Source organism: Meriones unguiculatus, chromosome 10, assembly GCF_030254825.1.
Source record: "Meriones unguiculatus strain TT.TT164.6M chromosome 10, Bangor_MerUng_6.1, whole genome shotgun sequence".
In the NCBI taxonomy this organism is placed as follows: domain Eukaryota; kingdom Metazoa; phylum Chordata; class Mammalia; order Rodentia; family Muridae; genus Meriones; species Meriones unguiculatus.
Window position 1 is genome coordinate 78,941,923 of NC_083358.1, and position 18,921 is coordinate 78,960,843.

The window sequence follows — 18,921 nt, forward strand, 5'->3', positions numbered from 1 at the left end:
AAAAAAAAAACACCTGTAAGGCTAAGTGTGGTCATAAGCACTTGCAGTTACAAGGTGTTGTGAAGTTGAGCCATGAGCTTGTGAGTCTGAGCCGGCCTTGAGAGCAATCCTCAAAAGCACGCATGCACACACACACACACACACACACACACACACACACAAACACCTTTGAAAGTGATGGGTTGCAGAACAGCCTTAAGGTTTACCCTCCTGTGCTTGAATGCACTGTGTTCCAGGTAATCTTAGTTAACATAAGCTCCATACTCAGAGACCAGCCAGATACAGGTCAGCGGGGAGGATGACTGATAGCAAAGCACCCCCTGTTACACGTGCGTTTGCCACTTCCTACTGAGCGTGAGCTTCGAGGTTATTCATATGTTCAGTGGAGGCTTCTCGGGCCTGAAATGGTTATCAACAACATTCTGAGATGAATGCTAGTCTCTGGGCACCTTTCTTTCTGCCAATAAGTGCTGGGTGTTCCAGAATTCTCTCTGGTCTAACTTAGGATTTTTTGCTTGATGTATATATTTCTCTCACGGTCCTGAACCACGCTTTAAAACCTCTCTTTTCATTGTTTCATGGTGAATCGTCTGGTAGAAATTTTTCCCAGGGAAGGAGAACCCACTGTACATGCCCTTCCAAATCATAGGCACTCCCAGGACCAAGCAGATGTAACAGAATGAGTCTCCCCACATGAATGCTAGCGGCCATTATTAAAGTGGTCACGCTTGTAGCTGCTGGCTGCGGCATGTGCTCATTTCAGGATAGCTTTCCCCATTTAAGGTGTGAAACAGGACGCTTAGGTTCTTTTTGCCCTGCCCTCTCCCCACATTCTCATTTCTCTGTATATTACATATATATATATATATATGTATATATATATATACATATATATATATATACAGTTGTTGAAGGCTCTGGTGCTTGGACAGAGTCCACTAGAGACCCCATTTATTTGATATACTCTTTATATTATTCAAAAATGAGAACATGAACCTATTAAAGAATTTCGGGTCTGTATATATTGGTCCTAATGTAATATTACATGGCAATTCTTAATCATCAAGTACAGGATTAACTTCCTAATATGCCCAACTTGAATTTAATTTTTTTTGGGTGTTTAACAAACTCATGGGGCTAGAGATATAGCTCAGTGACTAAAGCACTCGCCTTGTAAGAATGAGGACCTGAGTTCCTGTCACTCTATATTAAAAGTCCTGTGTATTTGTTTCTGCGATCCCAGTGTTGACATTGAGTCAGACGGGAGGCCACCCCAGGCCTCTTGACCAGCTAGTCTAGCCAAACTTGTGAGTTCCAGGTTCAGTGAGCGACTCTGCCCACCCCCAAAAAATAAGGTGGTGAAGCAATTGAGGAAGTCATTGAATCTCTGACTTACACACAGCTTCTGCATGCTCTCACACAAGCCTGTCTGCGCACACACACAGAGAGACAAAGAGACACAGAGAGAAAAATTATTCATCTTTTTGCTTTTTATTAATCTTTTGCTCTCATTCACTCTTATCAAAGAGTTAACAGATACATGTCAATAGTGGGAATTATTTTACTCAACATGAAATTCTCCCTTTTTAAAATAAGGATTTGTCATTTCCTACAATATATAGATTTTCGTTTCATTTCATTTTTTATAAATAAAACCTGAACAGTCTTGTACACAGACTAGTAACTTTCAAGAAAAGCACCCCTGTCTGCTCACCACATTTAGCATTTTGATTTTATTCTTCTTATTCCTATGGTTTTTTCCACTTTTCAAATTTGCATTCCTTTATCTATAGAATCACAGGAGCAATGGTAGTGTTATGTTAAAATATATCATCATATTACCACAATGGTATATGTTATTGTATTAAATGGTGAGCTTGACTGAAATTCTTTTTCTTTTTTGAGACAGGGTTTCTCTAGGTAGCCCTGGCTGTCCTGGAATTCATTATGTAGACCAGGCTTACCTCAAACTCAGAGATCCAGCTGTCTCTGTCTCCTGAGTGCTGTAATTAAAGGTGTGCCCCCACCACACTGGGTGAAATTTCTTTTAGTAGAGATTTTTGAAAATACTTCAAAACAAAATACAGAAACACCTTAATCACTTAAGTGACCAAGGCTGAATTGTTTGCTGATTGCTAACGGTTGTATGGTCTCCTCAGAGGCAAGGAGAGAGTTAGGCTGCACATAGGTCTCTACTGTTGCTGTCACTTCAGGCTTAGAAAGAATCTTAGATTTGGCAAGGTTGTTGACCTTCAGCTCTCACAGGGCAGTCATCCCAATCTCTCCATTGGTTTGATTTGCCCTTCCTTATCTTGTTTCCCTTCCACCCACTCCAAACAAGCACCTGGGAGGCACCTGCTAGCCAGCGCTTCTCCACAGGACCCTAGTTGTTTTCTGTGTGTTCACTCTATTTTTGAAAGCAGTAGCCTTCAACTGGGAGATAGCAGAGGATTGCTGGTTAAGATACTGGACTCTATATTCAATTTTAATTCCAGTTAACACTGAATGCAAACTGTTGAAACATGATAAAAATAATTACTTGATCATCTGGAATTAAAATTGAGGTGGACACTTACACTTTTTATTTGCTAAACTTGGCAACCCTTTATTTAGAGAAGTGTGACTTTATCTAGCAGTGTGGTGCTTGTGAACTTGTGTGTTCTCAAGATGTTGGGACATTGCTACCGGACCCAGGACTCTGCGAGTTGACTACAATGCTTTATGTGGACACGAACTGCCTGCTTGCTGTGATGGTGCCAGTCGTGTCCCAACCCCAGTGTGCCTGCCCTTGGCACCTCTGTGTGCTGCTGACATCATGTTGCAGTTCTGTCTCTCACGCTTTGATGCTTTCCAACCAGGTGCAACCAAAGTGGAAGTCAATGTAGCTGTCTGCTGAGCCAGTTTTAAAGCTGTGAAATAGAGGCATGACTCTTGGTATTTGCTTTGGACATGAACATACGCATTCCCCTGCCAGCTTTTGTCTGAGTTTTGTCTGAATATCCACACCAAGCATAAGATGCACCAAGAACTCAGACATTCACAGATACATTTTTTTTCCTGACAACTTCCATCCCCAGAAAACATATAAGTAAACTTACCTGGTGACTGTGTTATATAATACAGTCCATTGACAGCTGTGACAGTGGGACAGCAGGCGTTCAAGGGCTCCTCAAGGGCATTAAGGGTTTCTATCTTCTTGAAACCAAATAACAGATGTATGGTTAAGTTCCCACTTTATATTTAAATTATTTTTTTAACCAATCTCTAAAGTTAAGTAGTTTAAAGTAAGGAGATCTGACTATGTCTAACAATCAGGAAATGGAAGGTTCCAACAGAGTAAGACAATATTTGCTGACTTTTTCTTTATACTTCTGCATAAATGATGGGACTATAAATATGACAAGGTTAGCACTGTTTACAGTCAATGCCCACTACCCCAGAGTCATTAAATGAGACGTAAACAAGGCAATCCTTATAAAGTAGGATAAATACTCACCAATGTGAGTATGCGTGCAACTTCTCTTGAAATATAAAGCTCAGCATTTTACTTTGAGATATACATCTATATGCGTATATATCATAGCAATATATACCATCTTCAAATGTGTAGAAGATAGAAATACATTATAAACTATAAGATAAAGGTTTTTAAAATATTTAAAAGATGAATATTTGAAATATTTTGAAAACTTAATAAAATGAGGCTTAAAAATAAACATGCAAATTCATCATTATATAGAAATTTCTGGGGGGAGCATATTTTACTTAATTTCTGAACAGAATCTTCTTTGCCAGTATTTTTTACAAACATTAGCAAAATAGTTAAACCTCATCAGACCTAGAAATGAAATTTTGAGTTTTTCTTTCTCCATAATTATAAGACACGAGTCTCATTTATTTAGACATGTGTGGATGGCAGAAGGAAAGGGGATAAGATTGTGGCCAAAGAGGAAAATTCTTACCGTACATCTTGAGAGTTACATTCAAGATTGACTGATGGCAGCACGTTTCATATACATTCGCTTTACAAAGCCCAAATTTGCCATCGGAAAATAAGGCCACGAGAAGCCAAGTGAGCTGTCAGTGGAAAAGAGAACACTGAAGTCCGTATCTAATTAATGCTTTCTAATCACACCACTTGACACACATTTCTCTTAACTGCAAAAAGCAATGGACATTGTCATGGGGAGAAAAGAGAACCACAAGCAACAAACACCACTAATTTCACTTTAAAGCTTTTAGGTTTGGGAGTATTTTATGCAAAGAATCAAAACATTACTGACGGGGTTTTTTCAGAAACCTACCATCCCAATGAGGGCAAGCTTCAGGTCAATGTAGCTGGTGTGGAATGTGCCCCTCTGCTTGGTCATTGTCAGCTTACCTTCTAGAACAGCTGTGCTGAGTCAACTTGTTTTTCTTCTATTGTTTTGCTCTAACTATGAGATTATTTGATTGACCGAATCCCTGCCCCCTTCAGTGATAACAGGTTTCCCTATGAGAATAATCTCTTATCTCTAACCCCCTTCTTCATCGTCCCCTGAGGAGTATCTCAGACCTGGCTATGGCATAGATACCCGAGGACTGATATGAAGCCCATGGAGCAAAGGAAACTGTTAACGGCTATTTCACTCACCTCTCAGGAGCCTTCTGCGTCAACATCTATAATCAAATACAATCATTAAAATAAGCAGGGCACCTCCCGGAAAAAAAAAATAGATTTCGCATATGAGTAGTCTTAGTATAATTTCACAACAAAAAGACAAATCAGACAAAAGATTTTTTGCAGAAGTAAGGTTTGAGATTTGAAAAGAAATTATTTAGGTATAAGTGATGTAGTGATGTACATTTTTTGAAATGTGTAGACCTTTGACATGTAGAGGTTCTCATTGAATGAGCTGGATAACAGATTTTAGGTTTATACGATGAAAGATCCCATCTTCACCCAGCCCCACATAAGGTACCCAAGACTGATTGCGAAGCTAAGCCACAGGGTATCGTGGGTGGTTGGGTAAGTTCGCCAGTTTGTCACTGATGGAAAACATTTACAAACATTTGTCCCTCTAAAGATAAAGAAATTTCAAAACTCCGTGTTTCTAAACTGGGCCATTGCGCCTTCTCATCCATCACTTATACCCTTGGAGAGCTTGCTGAATTTCACCACAAGGGACATCTTTATTCTTTGCCGTCTAGAGCAGTGGGTTTTATTTATGATTGGACAATTTTTGTTTTCCTGCAGCGTGGGGAGACAGCACTTCACATGGCCGCCCGGGCCGGGCAGGTAGAAGTGGTCCGATGTCTCCTGAGGAATGGTGCTCTTGTGGATGCCAGAGCGAGGGTAGGTGCTGCCTCACCAGTGTCCTTCTACTGCATGACCACCCCCTCTCTAAGGCGGGGTGTCTTCTGTAGTTCCTCGATTTTGAAATTCCACAGCTTTACATATCAGTCATCTTTTCTTTACTGCGACAAATACCTGAGAAAATAATTTAAAGGGAGGAAAGAACCACTGGGGCTCACTGGTCCAAGGGTTTCACACTGTGATCAGAAGGCACTGTATTTCAGGGCTTGGTACGAGGCACAGCAGAGCAAAGCTGCACACTTCACAGTTCCTGGGAAGCAAAGAGGGTGCGTGCCTTTGCTCGTGTAGTTCATCCAGGGACTCCAGTCTCTTGGACGGTGATTTTCACAATTAGGGAAGATTTAGTCCCCCACCCCTTGTGATGGCAGGAAATGCCATCACAAACACGCTCAGAAGTGTGATCTGCCTACCCAGTCTCCTAGGCGTTTCTCAATCTAGTCAAGTTGACGGTCAGTAGGAGTTACCATAGGGTATCAAAGTGATAGCAGCAGATCAATGACATGTCAGAAAAAGAAAGGTTACGTAAGCGCATGCAATGGAAATAGATTCAAGTTGTAGGAACATTTGAATAGAGTGTAGTTAGAGTTAAGAAATTTGACATACAAGAAACAAAGCATTGACTTCAACTCTATCAGTCTTTATTCTTGGAAAGCACTTTCACCTTTATCTATTCTGTAAATCTAAGTCTTGCCTGTGCTTTGTGGCACTATTCATACTAAACCTCATTCCTTACCATCAGAACCCATCAGATAGGCATTCTGATTCTTGCCAAGTTACCAAAAAAAAAAGTCTTCAAAGTTCTGATGCTTTTCCCTTTTATTTTATTTTTTTTTTATTTTTATTTTTTTTTGTTATGATGTCTCCTCTTCTCTCTACTCTGGTGTTTGCATATTTGAATATTCTGTATATTTATTATTCCAGGATAGTAGGCTCTGGAGGACACCTGACTGCGCTCGTCTGTTCCCAGTCAGTTCTAACTCCCTAACAGGTTGATTTTTCCTTCTTCTTTTTAAAAAAAATTAATCCCGTTCCATTTGTGTTGCATTCTTCTTTCCTAAATGCAGCCTTGCTTCTGCTGTATCTTCTATTTCCTTTTCCATGTTGTTCTGTTCACATCATTGGAGTCCTCATGAACTCTTAGATATGATCTCTCTTCCTCCATTTTTGATAAAGTTATTACAGCTCACTTCATCATATGCCATCCCATTATGACATCATGAACAAAACGGCTCTTTTGGAGTGAAAACACCTGAATTGTTAAGATTGTAAATACAGGTTCAGCTTGTAATGAGGGTTAAGATTGTAAATGCAGGTCGCTCCACCTCTGCATCTTTATGCCTGAAGTATGAGATTTGGATTCAGAAACTCTGGAAGTCTTCTGCAGGCTTTCGTAGCATTCTTTGATCCTTCAGAGTTACCAGGCACTTTTTAATGATGGTTTCTGTCATCATGGGGGAATCAGCAGTACAGACAGTTCTGATATGACTTTGGCTTTAGATCTCATCTGCTTTTTTATCCTTCACACAAGTAGAGCAGTTTATAGCTTAAAAACTCAGCACTGGGGCTGGGGAGATGGCTTAGTGGCCCTGATTTCAGTACACAGAACCACATGCTGACTCACAACCACTTGTAACTCCATTTCTCTTTCCGACTTCCATGGGCATGTGATACACATACACACTATGCATGCATACATGCCAATAAAGCATGTACACAAAGCATGTAAAATAAACAAGTTTTTAAAAATAGAATCCTAGATGTGTTACATTTTTATTTGGCTTGAGATTTTGTTATTTGACTGTATGCTTTCTATCATGTGGCCTTTTTCTTGTTTCCATTTAAGTTTGCCTAGATTTCGCTGTTTAAGAAAAAGCTGAGTTGAGGACAGGGAGTGGACAGCTAAGTGGTAATGTTTTTATCCCAGCATGCCCAAAGCCCTGGGTTCAAACTCCAGCACTGAAAGAAAAGCTCCAGGGTCAACCAATTCATATTAAGTGTCACAAACGTCTCTAATTATTCTGGAAATTGTGGTAATGTTCCTGGTAAACATTTTGTAATGCACATTTAATAATAAGATATTTTCCATTTATTTATTTTAAAATAAATCCTGTTATATTCTTAATTAAATTTTTATCAAGTTAAAATTTATTTAATTTTTGAAAAGCTATTTACTCATTTATATATATCTAAGGCAACTTTTGTATTTTGATTTGATTTGTTATTACAGTCACACTGCTCTAGTTTGTTGTCTATAGCTGTGATAAGCACCATGACTAAAAACTTGGGGAGAAAAGGTTTTCTTTCATCTTATCCTTTCAGGTTGCAATCATTGAGGGAAGGAGCCAGGGCAGAAACTCAATGCAGGAACCTAGTGGCAGGAATTGATACAGACCATGGAGAAAACCTTACTGGCACACTCCCTATGATTTGTGCTCACCTGCTCTCTTAGACCACCCAGGACCACCCAAGGATAGCGTCACCCACAGTAGTCCGAGCGTTCCCACATCAATCAACAATCAAGAAAACATCCCACAGACATGCCCATAGGTCAGTCTGATCAGAAAGTTCTCCAGCTGAAGCTCCCTAGACAACTCTGGGCTGGGTCAAGTTGATAGCTGAAGCTCATTAGCTAAGAGATGAACATCTTTGGGTGCTGTCTGGAGCTCTTTACTTACACAACGAGTCGGAGCCTCTTTCCTGTGTAATATCGTGGTGTCCATTCATTGTTTTATGTGTTTGGCATGAAGGCTCCATCTTTTTTCTCTGCTTTGCAATCACACTAACTCTTTTTCATAAAGAAACATCTACTTCTTTCTAGTTTTCATCTTAAGCTCCACATGCTGTTGTTTCGTTTTCTTTTCAGAATTACCATTTCTATTCCCAGAGGCACTTGAAATCCCTTAGCATAACATGACTATTATGAACAAGGTTCCTGCTTTGAAGAGCAGTGCCCTCCAAATGCTACTTTGTGTAACAGCCACCTGGGTACCTTCTTCATTGCAGGCTGGGACACTTGTCTACATTTCTAACAAGTGCTCAGACCATGCCAGTGACCCCATCAGGTCCTTTAATATTTATACTCCTGTAATATTTATAGCAAATTGGAACTACAATTTCCCTTTTATGCCTTGTTTTCAGGTGCATTCCAGCCATGAGGTTTTGGCTTTTCCTTAATCTAATCCCTGAATGTTTTCCTAGAACTTTGTGATTTTGTTAACATTTGTTTGATGCTACATAACTCACAAAACATATTCACACAAGTCAATTTATGTGCAGTGCAGCTTGTGTGGAATGGTGTTTTAGGGTCCAAAAATTCAGGATTTCACTGATGGACGATGGTCACAAAGTTAGAGTGAAAAGAATTTCTCCCATAACCCTGAGAATTTTCTCCTACTTGGCTCTGCAAGGAGACAATAAATCCTCCCCCGATAAAGTCCCACTGACTGGGATGCGGCTTGCAGGAGGAAGTCAGGAAACTGTCATTATCTTAGGCTCCCATTTTTAAGTGTAAAGTTATCCCTGTTTTCTAGCTCTCCTTCTGTCCCCTACCCTAAGCATTTCTAGTCATATTCTCCTCCAGAGCCTGGGAGCATCCCGAGTTCCTGCTCATGGCGCACCCCATTTAGTGATTGGAATGCACAGAATAACATTCTGTAGAGAGAGATGAGGACTATGAGATGTCTACTTCCTCCAAAGGAGGAAGAACAACTCTTGGAAGAGAAGTAGCAAGCACTGGCAGGAAAATAAGCCAGTTCTAACGCCTAGACACATACACATTTATGAAAATTTCCTTTCTTAATCTAGTGCTGCTATTCTGGTAATCATCACTTCCCGAAGAGGAAATACCTTAAAATTCTGCTCATTTATTATATTGGGCTCATGCCCAAGCATGCTTAGCAGTCTGTAGTTTACCTCAGCGCTTTCTGAAGTAATGTGTCATTGTCATTTAACCAGGGGCTTAGTCATGTTTTCCCTGTTTCCGATATATAACAAAAACAAAATGCATGTAATCACAACAATATTTTTAATTTTAAAAGTGGAAGCAAGGACTGAGGTTGGAGCTCATTGCTAGAGCACCCATGCAGACTAGCAAGTTAGTGCCCAGACCTCCACCCCACAAGAACACTCTCTTGTCAGCCCAGAACATGAGGCACATTTTTCCAGACAGATTGGCAGTCAGGGCAATCGAGTATCCCTACATTCATCCCTTAGTGAACCAATGTGTTGGCCTTGGACCTTCCTCTCAGGAAGTCCCCATTTGTCCATTGTCCTCAGTGGATTTAAGTCGGAAGCCCACCAAGGTCTGCCCTGTGGGATCCATTTTGTCTAGAGACTTGTTCCATTGGCACAGCTGTGGGCCTGGCCTTTGCTTTTAGGTGAGACCAATGGCAGGATCGCTAGGCTTAAGCTGACTTGAAACTTAACTGCTAAAGTCTTGCTCAGCTGCCAACAGACATGGTTTTTGGAAACATCAGCAGCAGGAATCACATGAGATTTTTAAACCTTGGAAAAAATTTGGACTCAGCAAGTCTTCCTAGTTTTGGTTGCCTAGGAGCAAAATAAACAGTAGGTTTCTGTAGTGGAGCAAAAGACCACCTGCTTCCTGTCTAGGCTGTGGCCCAGTCGCTTGTGCTCTGTGAGAAAGCCTTGTACAGGAAAGGGTCTAGGACCATGACTCCTTGATGACTTTGCCCATTCTCATGAGTCTTCTGCACTTTTTTGTTTTGTTTTGTTTGCTTTGGTTTCAGTTAACTTTAGCTGGGGGCAACAGACACACGTTTTGCAGTTCAACAAAGAAATATTTTAAAAGTAGTCAAAACATTTATTAACTTTTTCAAAGAAACAAACAAAAGTATAGTTCCCTTACTCCTCAGGGAACTATAGTTAATCATTTAACCAGTCCCCAGTAACCAGTTACATTTTGTTATTTGCCTGCAGATCCAATCTTCCCCTATTCTCTAAAATCCACAATTGACCCAATACGCAGAAAATTAAATTAATAATCTAAGAGTTTTAAATCTGCCTTTGGGTGTATTGGTTTCTGTGCCCGCCCCATTGGTCTCTGCTGGCAGAGGTCTAAGAGGAGAACCCAGCCTCAGCCAGCAAAGCTCCTCTTGGGGTCCTGGGCTGCGCTGATTGCTTTGCCCACCTCTTCACTCTTCTTCTGCTCATCCCTGTCAAAAACCATCTTTTCCTGATCATTTACTTCATGGCCATCTTACTGTATCTATCTTTAGTGTCTGTTTTAATAGCTTGATGACCTTGGGCAGTCTTTCAGACCTCATTGCATCCTTGTTTGCTTCATCTGGAAAAAGATGTTCAGTAATGCATCTTATGCTTTCTTTTCGTGTCTATTATAGAACAAGTCATATATGCAACTTTCATGAAAGAAAGTTTGTAAGTTGTAGATTTTTTTATAAAACTCAAATTCTATTGGTAAAATGATCATGCTGTTATTATGAATTTCTCCCACTTTGAAATTCATATGATGCTATTTCATCTCTTCCTTTAGAATTTTTTTAAAAAAATAATGTTAAACTATTATATTTATTTGGACAGATCTATTATATTTTTTTCTTTATTGACCCTTCTCCATGGCTACTTGCCCAGCTTTTTCTTCCCCACTTTTAGGGTGACTTACCCTGGGGAAGACTATAAAGACACACCCCTTTGCATTCTTAGGGGTACACTCAATTTTATTTTTATAAAAGCCCATGGGTTTTTTCCCCTCAGTTCTTTTCTTTTAATGCTGTGGACATTATTCAGTGTTAGAGTCTACGTGTTAGAGTCTGGTGGTCTCATAAGCCCTAAAGAATATGTCCTTGCTTCCCTTCTCCTCAGCTCCATCCTCTCTGTTTTTAGAGGAAAAAAACTTGGCAGAGAGTTCACTCCACTTTCTTTTTACCAGTGTTCTATTTCATCTTTGAAGTCCTAGATGTGCGTTGCAGGCCAATCTGCAAGGCTTCCTGGAACAGCATCTCTTTAAATCATATGACAATGTAGTCTTTATCCACAGTTCTCCTAGAACAAAATGGCCAGCGTTTGTGTCCTTGGCTCAGAAGTGAAGGAGGAATAGCATTTTCCAGCTTCCTTGGGTCTTTTCTCTTGATTCACTTCCCGGAATAAATCTCGCCTCTTGGTGAAAGCTCTTGGAGGAGAATCTAGGTCTTAGGATTTCTGGATTCAATTTCTTTCTCTTTCAAAACCACAAGTTCATCTGAAAGTAAGCCTAAGAGAGGACTGAAGACTTAAGGAGTTAAGTGATGGCTCTTGGGTGTTCATCAAACGACAACCAAGTTTATAGATGTGCATGTACTTCTCAAAAGTCTAAGGGAAGAGCTTAGTGGTTTAGAGTACCTGTTGCCCTTGCAGAAGACTGGGGTTTGGGTCCTACATTCACATAACGGCTCAGAACTGTCTATAACTCCAGTCCCAGGGGATCTGATGCCTCTTCCGACTTCCACGGGAGCTATAGACGCATGGTGCACTCCCATAGGTGCAGACACTCATACCCAGAAACAAACAAATAAAATCTTTTTAAAAATTTAAGAGAGATTCTTGTGATCAAATAGATCACTTTCCTAAAAGACATGGAGGGGTGTGTAACCGTTTGTTTTTGAGTGAAGGTTCCTAGGGACTCAAGGAAGGTATCACAAAGTGTTCGAGAAGCACGCGCATTACTAGTAAGGCTGGGCTGGCCGCCACCTAACTGATCGCTTGCCTTGAGTTGTAGGAGGAACAGACGCCTTTACATATCGCCTCTCGACTGGGTAAGACAGAAATTGTCCAGCTGCTTCTCCAACACATGGCTCACCCCGATGCAGCTACGACCAACGGGTACACACCACTACACATCTCCGCTCGGGAAGGACAGGTAGACGTGGCCTCTGTCCTCCTGGAAGCTGGAGCAGCACACTCCTTAGCCACCAAGGTAAGGGGAGGTGACCAAGAGAAGGCCAGTGTCGAGCCAGGGCTTTGCCCAATGGCGGAAGAGTTGCTTGTTTCTGTGTCTGAGTATTTTAGACTATGATCTAAACGACGAGAGGGGACTGCAGACTTTTAGATAGCATCTTCGAGGAGGGGTCCTGCATAGGTATCCAGAAATGTAATCCGCATGATTTCATTACCATAAAGCAAAGTCTACTTATTCTTTTCTTTTTACTATAAAATATATTCTCTAGAGAAAAAAAAAAGGAGAGGGCATTTCCAAATATGGTGAACTGCCATCACTAATGAGGTAGAAAATACTGCATTAGAGCGGGAGTGCTATAGGCTGGCAACAGCTCCCTGGGCTCCATCCTGCCTTCCCAGTGCTAACCACATCACCTCTCGCTTGGCATCTCACTTCCATCACAGTGTCCGACTGCATCCGTTACTTTCTGTTGCTACGATACAATGTCATGACCAAAGGCAGCTTTTTATAAAAGAGATGTGTTACTGTGGCTTATGAGTCCAGAAAGTAGATGCTCATAATACTCATAATGAATGTCAGAGATGGCGTGGCAGAAGGTAGCCAGAGAAAGAACCTGGGTGCTCATGTTTTATCAGTTCACCAGAAAGCAGAGAAAGGGTGGGGAGTAAGGCCAGGCTGTACCTACTAAAGGTTCCAAAACTCCCCAAAGAGTACCACCAACTGGGGTTCAAGTGTTCGGGTACCTGAGTAAATGGGGGATGCGTATTCTGACCACTTCACCAACCTTTACCAGGTTCACTTTCCCTGCAGTTATGTACAGTGTCTAAACAGCAGGTTTGCAGATAAAGACTGTACTATCCCAAGCTTGTGTTCAAGGTTCCATGGTGGTACAAGACAGCTTTTCCTTTCTCTTGGATATATTCCACTAGAAATTCACTACATGGAGGTGAGTTACCATAAAGCGTGAACATGCCCAAAGGGCTGGAGCAGATCAGACTGAGCTAGTGCAGAAGAAAGTCAAGGCAAATAGACTCCTCGAATACATGAGTTTGCCACAGGACAGAGTGCTTTCCACAGACACAACAGCAGTTCAGATGAATTAAAATGCTATTTTGTTGTTGTTGTTTCTGGCTTTCAATAAATGGGAGTAAATAGTTTGCCGTGGGGGAAAGGAAGTTATCAAGTGTGGACTGCAGGAACGGTGTGGTCTCTGAGCCTTCGGAAGTGAGAGCAGGCCACTAGTTAATGTCACCAGCTAATTGTGTCAAAAATGCTCGGACGTGGAGCTGGAGAGATAGCTCAGCATGTGAAAGCGTGCTTGATGCTCTTGCACAGGACCCGGCGCACACAGAGCAATTTACAGCCATCTGCAACTCCATTTCCAGGGAATCCGATGCCCTCTGCTGGCCCCCAAAGCACCAGGTGGTACACGGTCATACATTCACGCACAGGTTTTTATACAGAAGATAAAAATAAATATGTCTTTTAACATGTCCTAACATAAGAAATTGATGAATTTTCAAATTATTACACCTGAAAAGGTGAATGCATTTTAAAAATTCCATGAAAAGAAAACTCAGAACTTAGACACAGAGCAACGAACATACAATGATGATGGTACCCCAAGAGAACTTGGCAGCCATCTCAATTGATGAGGATCCAAAGAAGTAGAATTAATGCACCAAAAAGTAAAAAAAAAGAAAAAAAAAAGTAGAAAACAGTCTCTTCTCTTTCATGGATTTTTAGTATTGAAAAAAAAAAACAAAAAACCAATTCCACAGAAAAGCAGGATGATAAAATAGAAGCGATTGTTAAACAGAACAGTTTAGCTTCCGAGATGGGCTGAGTGCTGTGTGACTCACTATCATTAAAGCCGCTTCAGTGTTTATAAATACCAGAAGGAGATGAAGCCCTGATGAGATTCAAAGTGGCCCTGCGACTCAAGAGATGCCTTCTAGCCCCTGGCATTCTGCATTCTGCAGTGACAGCTCTATGCAGTTTTCTTTAATAAGGATTTCCAAACGCACTAAGGTGCTGGGCCCAGCTTCAGCTGGACCATAAGGGGGTTTTCTTTCTCCATCTGAGGTCGTGTTAGAGAAATCTCCTTTATCCCAAGCTAGCACCATCTAACCCTTGTGTGCATGGAGCAAAGGGGCCAGATCCTCAAGAGCTGGTGAACCTCTGTGGATGAATGCTGGGGGAAGGAATCATTCCTGCATTTGTCCCACGGGGAAAAAGCCAGAAGGTTCACTCTCTTCCAAGAACTTATTAAGACCAAATGTTTATTTCTTTTTTTTAATAAAAAAATAGAAATTAAAATGTCATTTTAATTAAAAATAATTCATTTGGCGACACTATGAAAGGGCAATACTGGGTCTTGGGAGATATTCAGTGCTTTTGATTGGGGGCTTAGATAGAACCCGGTGCAGAAGTAATTGCTGGGTCTGTTTTCTGGGCCCCGGTTAGTGTTAGCATGCTCCGACTCCCACTATTGTTCCCGAAAAGCACGCGGCTGAAGCATCGCCAGGAGGGCGGGTTGATGTCAGAGTTCAGGAGCTGTGCCACCTGGACGTTTCAGGACTGGGACTCCCATCATTCATAGCGTTCTGCTCACCGAGGCGCTGCTGTTGGCTAGGCTCGTGGGGCGCTGAGTGTGTGCTCACAAAACATGCAGGACAAGCATCTTTCAAAAGCACACCGTTGAAGCTTCAGTGCGGTTAACTATTTAGCCTTAGTCAGCCAGCGGCACGCCGGGACAATGGCGTGGTTAGAGGAATTGGTCTTTGGACAACAAGGTCTTCTGGGAAAAGAAGGACAAATGTTAGTGTGGAAAAAAAATGTTTTTAAATAGATTTTTTTGTAATTCTGTACATCATCTATCTGGCCAGTTTTGGAGATAGTATGTCAGCTGAATCAAATAACTGGTAACTGTTTTCTTTTTAACCTGGGCTTCCTAAATATTCTAAAATTTAAATAAACAGATTTGGGATGAGGAGTATTTTAAGAGGACTGTAGAAAGCGAAGGCAGTGGCTGTGCACTTGGTTGTACTCACCGCAGAGGCAAGGCGAAAGACACGCTTTTTTTGGTGCTTTTTAAATTTTTTTTTTCATTCACAAATAAGAACAGTTTACAGACACCAGCAGATGTTACGACTCTTAAATCTTTTAATGACAAGTTTCAGTCTCCAAGACTTCAGATACATTTTATTGTTGTTATTTTTGTTGTTCTCACTCTGTCAAGCCAAACAAAGCTCGTACTGCGTCCAGTTAAACTTTCTTCCTAACGCTTTACTGGTCCGTGACTGGCATATTTCACGCCGACATTTTTCACAAACGAGAAAGCAACAGTGTTTGCCCAATGTATGAACAAGAAGGTTTTAAATAACTGAGAAGGAAAAAAAAACAAAAACAAAACCTAATTTTCACATATTTTTGTTGCACCTTAGAAAGGTTTCACTCCCCTCCACGTGGCAGCCAAGTATGGAAGCCTGGACGTGGCAAAACTTCTCCTGCAACGCCGCGCAGCTGCAGACTCAGCGGGGAAGGTAAGTAGTTTTCACAGTCCGCCTCTGTTGGCTCGTTCTTATAACTCATAAGAAATAAAGGTTAACGTACCAGGTAAAAGCGTACCAAATACACACGTTGGAAGTATATGCCCCTGATCTTTGTTGTATAGTGCGATTTAGAATAATTTTGTGTGTGTGTGTGTGCCTCAAATATGTTTTCTCATCCTTAAGGGCCTACAGCTTCTCTGTGTTAGGAATCCTTGTAACGTACACAGAAATTAAGACTTTCATCCGTTGTCACCAGAAAGCTGCCCTTTGCTATTTTTCAGTTTTAGCTGTGTTTCTACTACGAATATTATCTTTCCATTGACAATATTAATTAATTAACATGTGATTAATTGGTAGCACCATCCATGTGTCTATCCTGTTAGCTTCAGAGTAGCTGACACTAACGCATTAATTCAAACACCACGTTTACAGAATGGCCTTACCCCGCTCCATGTTGCTGCTCATTATGACAACCAGAAGGTGGCGCTGCTGCTGCTGGAGAAGGGTGCTTCCCCTCACGCCACTGCCAAGGTGAGGAGCGCAGCCTCGGATTCCCAGGTGCCATGCAGCTTTAATCCGAGGATACACGGGCCTTGCTTTTTAAGTAACTGCCGTGAAATAGTAGTAATAACTTCTGGTATTGGTAACTTTAAAAAAAAAAACAACAACAACTAAAAAACTGTCTCTACCAGTTGCTTTGTCTAAAACTTTTTTTTTTGTAATTCTTAGAGCAGGTATTGATGGGAAGTGTGTATCAGCTTGTGGAGATTAATCTTATTACTAGCAGACAGTGTTTTAGATACTGAGAAATGTAACCCGACAGAGACATGATAGTTTTTTTTTTCTTCTTGCCTATAAAACATAACCTTTCATACGCTCATTCCTCTAACATCAAGCCTTTCACTCCACTCCTATCAGGACTCTCTTGTTCCTCTGCCTTTTAAATGTACATCATCCAAACAGCTCCTACAAAGCCCTGTTACCTACGGACAGGTTATCTCCCATCATCTCAGTTTATGCTGTTTGCATATATGTTTTTTATGTTGAAAATATATACGAATGCCACATGGTTCAGTCTTTTATAAATATAAGAAAGATCATATTTTAAAATGTTTACCAGGACTGGAAAATGGTCATTATTACATTCAATTCCTAACAGCACAAGTCTTGCCCACCAATGGGTTCCTTCAGCCACCACAGAGCCTGGTTTATTTTAGGGCTTCCTTTGCTCGTGGAGTAGAAAGAACACTCCAGTTAGAACCATTTGAGGACAAGTATTATAACGCCATCATAAAAGACGTTACTTCATCTGATTCTGCGTGGTCAAAATAATATCTGATGTACAGAATTCAGTGGCGGGAAACTGAGCGATCCAGGAGCATTGCGGCAGATTGTAGTCAGCTCAGAACAGGTCATCTTTCAGGGAGAGAGAACTAGAGATGGTCAAAGGGTTGGGAATAACTGAAGGGATGGGATGCTCAGCCTGGACGAGAGAAGAATCTGGAGATGTGTCTAGGCAGAGACGAAACCCACCACTGGGTGCTGAAGGACTATGCTATAGGAGAGGAGCCTGCTGTGCTTTCCTTCCCTGTTTGGGAGAAAATCTGATTATGAGAAGACTTTAAGATTCGATGCTTTTATATTTGTATCTGTTCTAGGGTATAATGAGGGGATCTTTTTGGTTGCGAATGTTGGGTATGGTTAGATGGAAGCATGTTATAGTTAAGAGTTTGATTTTTTTTTTCTGGCTGATTATGCTTTATTATTTCCACTGAAGATAAATACTTGAGCGCTTACCAAGCGTTCTCTCTGTGTGTGATGTGTGTGTGCGTGCGTGTGTGTGTGTGTGTGTGTGTGTGTGTGTGGTTTGTGTATGTGTGTGTCACCTCCATCTTTTTGTCTCTGCGGCAGAACGGCTACACTCCTTTACACATTGCTGCCAAGAAGAACCAGATGCAGATAGCGTCCACACTGCTGAGCTATGGAGCTGAGACTAACACTGTGACGAAGCAAGGGGTCACGCCGCTGCATCTGGCCTCGCAAGAGGGACACACGGATATGGTCACCTTGCTTCTAGAAAAAGGAGCCAATATCCACATGTCAACCAAGGTACTTTTCAGACTCTGGCTAGTGACATTTAAATAGAAATCAAGCAAATGGTGTTTGGGGGAAAAAATGGTGTGTGTGTGTGTGTGTGTGTGTGTGTGTGTGTGTAAAAGAAGCATGGCTGTGTTAAAAAAAAAAAAAAAAACAGAAACAAAATAACAAAGAAGGCAAGCTTATGAGAGCTGGAAAGCCAGGGCATGCTGCCAGTTGCCCCCACAGGGCCAGCTCCCGTATTGCTGGCCTGCATTGTTGGTCTTTACTTTTCTTCTCAAGTCAGTTTCATTATCTTGTTGTGCAGCCCTGCTTTCTCAGCACCTCCGTGCCCTGTGAACATCTCCAAAGGCCAGCCCATATTCCCCTGGACTTAAGATTGCTGCATTTCCACCACCCACACAGTGCCCTAGGTGCCCTAGTTTCTGCTGTTTGTAACTGCAAATTACAATAAGAAAGCGGCGAAGGATCAAGGGACAGAAAATGAAAAAGTGGCTCCAACCAGAAGTTGGCTTGAACAAGAGAATCTGACTAGCAGGACCTCATCTACCACCCAAGCAGAACAACAGAGTTACCTCCTAGGGGTGCCCTGAGAACTTAGTGAGATACAGATTTTAAAGGCACCTTCAGCCTACCTTAGGTAATGGCTCTGCTTAGAAATATTTTTAGAGAAAGCCCTACAGTAATTTGTTTCCCTTCGGTCGCCTTTGTAGATGACCATATCAATTATAATAGTCAAGAATATAAAAGTAAAATCCTTCAAATATGAAAGTGTATGCCTACCACAGATTTACTTACATGGATCAACCCTGAGCCAGCTGCTGAGAAACTGAAAATTACAAGTCTGTGCTTATTAACTCACCATTTGAGTCTCTCGGTGCTTTTTGTGCCGTGTGATTGGGGAAGATAAAATTTAAGCTTCTTAGGGTGTCCCACAAATACTACGCTTTCAATGTGTGACTGGCGAATGTATTTGTACTTTGGAATGCCAAGTACAAACG

The 18,921-nt window shown here is 41.3% G+C and overlaps 1 protein-coding gene across 50 annotated transcripts in view; it reads left to right on the top strand.

Annotated features, from left to right (window-relative positions):
- Positions 1-18,921, top strand: part of Ank2 (ankyrin 2) — a 559,246-nt gene that overhangs the window by 454,513 nt on the left and 85,812 nt on the right. For 48 of the 50 annotated variants that reach the window (XM_060392739.1, XM_060392726.1, XM_060392734.1 and 45 more), the window contains 5 exons: positions 5,237-5,335; positions 12,090-12,287; positions 15,716-15,814; positions 16,256-16,354; positions 17,735-17,932. In XM_060392739.1, coding sequence (XP_060248722.1) covers positions 5,237-5,335; positions 12,090-12,287; positions 15,716-15,814; positions 16,256-16,354; positions 17,735-17,932 — 693 coding nt within the window. The remainder of the gene's footprint in view (positions 1-5,236; positions 5,336-12,089; positions 12,288-15,715; positions 15,815-16,255; positions 16,355-17,734; positions 17,933-18,921) is intronic. The other 2 variants (XM_060392729.1, XM_060392746.1) reach the window with 1 other exon arrangement.